The 7860-nt window shown below is 27.3% G+C and overlaps 1 protein-coding gene across 1 annotated transcript; it reads left to right on the top strand.

Moving 5' to 3' along the window:
• The first annotated feature begins 444 nt into the window (after positions 1 to 444).
• LOC130959868 (protein FAR1-RELATED SEQUENCE 5-like) lies at positions 445 to 1748 on the top strand. The gene is made up of 3 exons (XM_057885332.1): positions 445 to 676; positions 929 to 1023; positions 1077 to 1748. The coding sequence occupies exons 1-3, from the start codon at positions 445 to 447 to the stop codon at positions 1746 to 1748; spliced, it is 999 nt and encodes a 332-aa protein (XP_057741315.1).
• Positions 1749 to 7860: the final 6112 nt, after the last annotated feature.

Raw genomic sequence — 7860 nt, 5'->3', positions numbered from 1 at the left:
GTAGTACTAGGTCTGAGTATTTTTTTAATTTTGCCACAGCAATATTTATAAATATAAAATAGTGTTTTGCGATTTAGATTTTATCTTAGTACATGTTTAACTTGTGTATATTTTTTCTTGAAAAGAATCATGTGAGCGAATTATTAACTTTATAGAAACACATTTTAAATTATTTATAATTTATTAAAAGTAATTTAAAATTTAACATTGATCATAACAAATTTGACCTATATAATATTAGTAAGGTATACGACTAGAAAGATGTTTAAAACTAAATTTTATATATCTGCTCATTTATTTTTCTAGTCTATTTGTTAAAAAAATTATGTCACTGGTAGAAAGGATATGGAAACAATAGAAAATAAACCATGAGATTATATTGTTGTAATTCGTCAATTTTATAAGTTATTTTGTTTTAATACTAATGTAGGATAAGAAAAAAATATGGAAAATATGTCATATTCTGAAGAGGATGAATGTTATATAGAGGAGGAGGAAAATAAATACGGCAATGATAAAACTACTGATGGTAAGGAGGAAGCTACTGTTCTGAGCGTAAATGATTTTTTGAAAAAGCAATTTGTAAGTTATGAAGAAGCTTACGAATGTTATGTAAGGTATGCCAAGTGTGTGGGGTTTGGAGTTCGAAAGGGGGATGCAGCTGTTGATAGTACTGGCAATTATGTTTGACGTAAATTCGTGTGCAACAGAGCAGGTGTGAGAGAGAAGAAATGCTATGCAACTACTAGTAAGATAAGAAAGTAGAAGCCTGAGACCAGAACAAATTCTAATGCAATGTTGTCAATTTATCTTGACAAGAGTTGTTCAATGTGGAAAGTCTGAAAGATTGTGGAGGATCATAACCATCCTTTGATACCGCTTAAATTTGTTCACCAAATTCCAAATCATCGTATAATGACTGATGCAGACAAGGCACAAGTGGATAGCATGCATAGACATGGCCTCCCACCTTCGAAGATCATGGGTCTTATTGCTGGACAAGCGGTGGTTATGAATTTGCTGGTTTTACAAAAAAAAATTTGGATAACTATATTGAAAGAAATCTACGTTCAAAGATCATTGAAGGATATGGAAATGCAACTCTTACTTATTTGCATGGAAAAGCAGAGGATGAACCTATAATGATTGTGAGACATAGTTTGACAGATGATGATAAATTGGAGCATTTATTCTGGGCGGATGATTTAAGTCGATTTGACTATCAATATTTTGGTGATGTTCTAGCATTTGATTCTACTTACAGAAAAAATAAGTATAATAGGCCGCTAGTTATCTTTTCAGGCACAAACCATCATCGCCAAACTTGTATTTTTGGCTTCGATTTGCTAGCAGATGAACAAACAAAATCATACAAGTGGCTACTAGATAACTTTTCAGAGGCGATGATGAGTAAGCATTCGAGTCTTGTCATAACAGATGGTGATAATGCCATGAAGAGTGCAATTGAAAAAGTTTTTCAAAATGCTACCCATAGATTGTGTGCTTGGCATCTGTATAAAAATACAGTATCTCATATCAAGGACCCAGAATTTCGTGAGGAATTTAAGAAACGCTTGTATGCCAAATTTGAATGTGATGAATTCGAAGAGTATTGGCATGACATGGTTGAAAGGTTTAATCTTGCGGGAAACGACTGGGTAGAGAAACAATATAGAAGGAAAGAACAGTGGGCTACTGCTTATTTGGGTAGCAAGTTTTGCGCTGGATTTAGAACCATCCAGATGTGAAGGCATAAATTCTTTCATTAAAAGCTTTGTTGACTCAAGGGATAGTATACTTGCATTGGTGCAAAACCTAGAACGTGCTTTAAGGGACTACAGAAATAATGAAATTGTTGCTGAATTCAAAACAATAAATGGAGAACATGTGCCCATAACAGGTTTACATTCTCTTGAGTGTCATGCTGCGTAGTCGTTCAACAACTACAGAGTACAAGATCATCAAGTATGGAAGACCTGATCATGAGTACATTGTTTTATGATCAAGATACTCAAAAAATGTCAAATATGGGATAGTTATAGCATTCCATGTTCTCATATGTTTTGTGTGATGAAACGGGAACAAATCAAGAAATTGCCAGAAACTCTTATATTGAAAAGATGGACTAAAGACGTTAAAAAAGTTGACGATGATCAAGGTAATATAAACGGAAAAGAGGATGAAGAAAGGAGCATTCTAATGCGGATAGGTGCATTATCAGTTGCTAGTTCTCGTATGATATACTTAGGAGGCAAAAAATTGTCTCATTTTCACTACACAATGAATGAAATTTGTAAAGTGACGAAAGACTTGGAAGCAAATTGGAGCAGACTATTTCACCGAAAAAAAGCAAAAAAGTTGGTGATTCTTCTGTTATAAAATCCAAAGGTGCACCAAAAGTTCAAAAAGATGAAAATAAAAGACGACAATGTTCTAATTGCATGGTCACACAAAAAGGAAATGCATAGAGAGAACTGCTGAAAAAGATGTTCAACATAATGATAGAATGTTCAGTGAAGATGAATTTGAAGATGGTGTTGAATCTGTTAGTATTCCGAATAATCAGGTACCACGAGAATTTATTATTACTCACAGAATTTATTATTACTCACTAGACTAAACAACTAATGTCATGATATTTGATTTAATATGTACGTTTAACTTTGTTTTTATATGAAATTTATACTTTTGTAAATCATGAACCAACTTTTTGTAATTTTATATGAACATACTCCAATTGCTTCTTCTGTGGAGGTGAATGTTAAAAATATACACTTTTGGAGTCAGAAAAAGAATCCACAATTGTCTCAAGAAGATATAAATAAAGTCTATAATTCTGGTATGCAAATTATTCAATTTAGTATATTTTCAATTCAATCATTAGAATTATACTATTATGGACTATGTCTTTGTGAAGGTTCAAGTTCTACATTTTTTGGAGTAGATAGCAACCATACTTCTGCTAGCTATGAAACTTCCTTTTATGGTCCCATTCCCAGTCATAGATGGTTGCTACAGGTAATTAAGATTTGTTGTCATTTATCTATCTTATGTTTAGTTTTCAAATAATATTTTCCCATGAATTTATATCTTTTGGGATTTAATAGCATGTGAATGATTTTGTTTTTTATTTTGCCAGGCCATGCAGAATACACCACAGTCAAATAAGGAGTGATTTTTGAGATCAATATCATGTAATAGACAGCTTTGTACCATGGGAAAAGTATTTTTGGGACTAAAGACATCGATATTAAAGAAATACAAATATGTTTTATGAATATTAGCTGAAGAAACTTCTTATTTAGAGACATTGATCAAAGAAAATAATGCAAGTCTATATCTGTAACTAACTGTTCGTGAATATTATTAAATTAATCCGATTATTATTATTATTATTATTATTATTATTATTATTATTATTATTATTATTATTATATTTTGGCCAATAAATCTATATTTTTATGCTTCATTTTTTTTTATTTAGCACATTATATACATAATAAACACATATTATTATTAAACATAAATATTATAAATTAGGACTATATTAAATAATTAATACTAACAACTTAATTAGTACTCGGCATTAGTATGGCTTTTTTTTTATAATTAATGTACTTCATTTAAAAAAAAGAAAAAGTAACATCAAGGACAATATTTTACTGAATAGATTTTTTAAAAACGAGCTGACATTGGATAAAATACATAATTTGATAAATGTAAGTATATAAATAACTAAAAATATTATTTATTTAATTTAGATTTTAGCATAAATTAATGTTTCTCATATGTTCTATATATATGATTAATTTTATAGAAAAAAATTAAAATACAATAATACATAGCCAATAGAGTATAAAAATATTTAACTTTTTATAAAAAATAATATGATTACATAATAAAATAATTAAATAAACGATAAATATAAGCTTAAAAGAATTTCTAACCAGGTCCTATGCAATTCTAAACATTTTTTAAGAAATTTTGTAATGAAAAATTTTAGAGTACGGTTTTATTATATCCATTAATATAATTTTTTACATATTAATCCTTTAAAAGTACATCATACGTAGATAGAAGTAGATATTTTAATTAAGGATAATTTAATGCATATTTATATGTAATTATGTTGTTTGTAAAATATTTTTTAATTAACGTTTACTTCTTTTAACAAATTTTATTGTATACCGAGTTAAAAAATTACCTTTAAACAAAACATAATAAATAATAAATAATATTTTATTATTATATTCAAACATATTTAGTAGATATAAAATATTTTTTATAAACATAATAATAAAAAAATATATTTTACATCCTAGTACCATACGTAAAACTATTTTTTAGGAGTATTTTAAAATATTAAATTACTTGTATTTTTTATAAGATTCTTTAAAAATAAATTATTCTAACATTTTTTTAAAGTTACACCCACACAAGACAATGTACTATTACTATCCGATTTATATGTAAACAATAAAAATATAAAGAATAAAATAAATTTAATTTTAAGATAGATATTATAAATTTTTATTCACTTTTTTTATTATATTACGTTAATTAGGTTAAAATCTAAGGTATTCCAATACTTTTTATAAATACCCATTAATTTAATAATAGTACACGTCTTTTTTTAATATGAATGTAATGCAGTAGAATATTACGTGTTAAGAAATAAAGATAAGATAATAATCATTCTTATGCAAATACATTATAAATAATAAGTTCAATTTTTAATAATTTAAACTTCATAGACTTATAATTTACTAAAACAAAAGTAATGAAATTTTCTAAAGAAATTAACTAATAATTCTAATATAGAATTATAACTAGACTAGATTACCCTATAAAACTAAGATAATCAAAACACTTTCTTCAAGTGAAAAAAAAATTAAAATTGTTCCTAATTTAAATTATTCTAAAATTAAATTGGTCTTGAATTGTTGTTCCAAATTTTTATAGCCAAATCTTCTATTTCCCTCTTCTTGATGTTGTGATCTCCACTAACCAGATCAATTGCAAGGCGCATTCTTGTAAAATCATTCACTCTCTGTTACAGAATAAAATTAAAATGTTATATTAGATTAAAAATTAACTTATGAATTTAATAAATTAAATATTGTGATAATACCCCAACATCATATGATCCCCAAAGATCTGATAGTATCATCCATTGTGCAACATAAATACCACAATCATTCCTGCAATAGAACACATAATATAAAAAAAAGATAACACTAGGTTTTTAAAATTTTAATAATATTTAAAATTTTATTTACTTACGAGCCATCTTCTTGCTGCGTAACTTCCGGATCTACCAATTTATAAGTAGAAATTGTAGGTGATATCCCAACAGGCAATTTATATGTTCCGTCACCCAAAATATTTTCAAGAAATGACACCTGAATGGTAGTCATCAATCATAAGTGGTAATCCAAATATGATGAAGAATTTTTTTTAAATACAATCTGATTTATTTAAATGGCTCACCACTTTATTGACTGCTGTCATCCTTGACTTTTTCTGTATCTTAGATTTTTTTAGAGTCAAGATACACAATTTCTTGATCAGATAGGTTAACAACCATTAAGAACCAGTGAAAATCCACGTGAATTGGAATATAAATCTACATTAACAAATGACATTAGATTATAAGATTATTTGTTACAATAATAAATCACCTTTAGCACCATACTTTGATTACAAATTCCTCTCTAAGACATGTATACCTTAGTAAGATTATCTGCTTCTCTCATAAAATTGGCCTTAATGTAATTCCAAGTTCTGGTGGAAACATTTTCTAGATGCATTGCAATTTGCTGTAAAAGACATGTCAATTAGAATGAGCATATATACCTATAATGCAGAAACAGAATAAACATACTGCAAATGTTGTGGGAAACCACTTGTGACCATCATCATTATGAGTTAGCATAGAAGCAACAATGATAAGGACTTATAGTTATATCAAATCACAAGGTCCAAAATTATATAAAACAAATAATTCAATAAATTTTGCTACAAAATAAAGTCAATTTGAGTACATCTTGGATAAATGTATAACAAATTAAAGCAAAAAAATAGTACATCATCAAAATAGGCTGTCCAGGTTTTAGTGTCATCAAAGCTTCTCTTGTGCCTAAACAATGATCATTGGAAACCAATTCTTCCCTATAAAAACAAAATCATTCCTTTGTGTCATCTTTTAAAAAAATTACCATATACCTTCTAAAAATATATTAACAAAATTATATAGTACTTTGGGTCTTAATTAAAACCAAAAACATATGATGCAAGGGCTAGATCTGCTTCTCTAAACCTCGAATTCCTTGTTGCCTGAAATGAAACCGAGAAACACGGTATAATATGTTGTAAAAAATAAATAATATACCTGATTAAACTAAATTCATTATATTGTTCATTAATTTATTAGTTACTTGGATAATTTTATCTTCATTCGCTAAGGTTGAGACATCTTCAGCTGACTTTTCTTCGTGCGAGAATAAATTGCGCTAAAGTGAAAAAAAAAACACGTACAAATCATGTTAGACTTATGAATAACAAAAATAAAATTAGTTATGCAACTAATGTTTTAAAGATAATAATACCTTAGTGTCAGTCTTAGATGGTGTTTTCCATACTCTATTTTGTCTAGTTTTTTGCCATAAAGATTTTCTTTTTTTGCGCGCAAAACCTTTATCAGTCTTACCATTCTGTCTTGAAGATGTTGGTGTTGTCTCTTTGGGCGTAGTTTTCTTCTTAACAGTGTTTTTCATACCACTGTAAATTGGACCACGTACAGGAGTAGTATCCATTGAGTTAATTAGTCGTGATGATAGTTCGTCTACCTTTTTGGTCAACAGCTGTAGTTGCTCAGCTAGTCCTTGTAAAAATTTTGTTGGAATTATACTTACTTCAGCACTAGCCTATCACAGAAAAAGGAACAATCAAATCAATTAAGAATAGAAACGAGTTGCTTAATAAAGAAAAGGATAAAGGAGGATTTATGATTACCATTGTAAAAACAAGTTGGGAATTCGTGTCTGTCCACTTGATATCATAAGGGTGTAACGAATCCATATTTGTGGACTCCGTCTTTAGCTTTGAAGAATCCATTAACTATCTTAAACTTAAAATATAAAAATGTACTGAATATTATATTTAGTTGTGAAGGAAAGCATGTATATATAGATAGTGTTTTTTAACATAAGTTGGTTACATAAATGTCCCACTACTCCCTCATCTATAGAAAAATCTTGAACAACTAAATAACCAATCAACATTATCTTAAAATTCGGTGATAATGAAAAAGATATTTACAAGAGAAATAGGTAATGCATATGCACATCAATATATATATTTTTTTCATTTATACTTGTAGATAAATATTACCATATGTGTTGTTTAATAAATTTAGTTGCATTTATTACTTATCTAAAAATATGAAAAAAATTGACATACTTAGATTTATATAAAAAAAAAAAATTATTCCCAGCATTCATTTAATTTAGAGAGCAAACAAAATTAGTTATTTTTATTTGTCAGTTTCAAATTTTAATTTAATATTAAATAAATTATATTATGTAAACTTTTACTTAACCTTAACCTACTATGTGTCTATGTTTTTTCTTTTCATTCATGGAAAAAAGCGATAAAAAGTACATAAACTATAAAAATATTTTTCTAAGATATAATTATGACTATAACAAAAATTTGTTACATTAAAATTAAATTTTTTAACCTTGTCTAAAAAAATTAAAAGAAGTGTATCTTTATTTTGGTACTCACAATTGAAAAGACATTATTTATACTCAATAATAATAAATTTACTATTTGTACTAAATTATAATAAATTATATA

This window comes from Arachis stenosperma, unplaced genomic scaffold, assembly GCF_014773155.1.
Source record: "Arachis stenosperma cultivar V10309 unplaced genomic scaffold, arast.V10309.gnm1.PFL2 arast.V10309.gnm1.Scaffold_100025, whole genome shotgun sequence".
NCBI lineage: Eukaryota > Viridiplantae > Streptophyta > Magnoliopsida > Fabales > Fabaceae > Arachis > Arachis stenosperma.
Note: the sequence above shows the minus strand (reverse complement) of the source record. Positions and strands in the feature narration are given on the sequence as shown.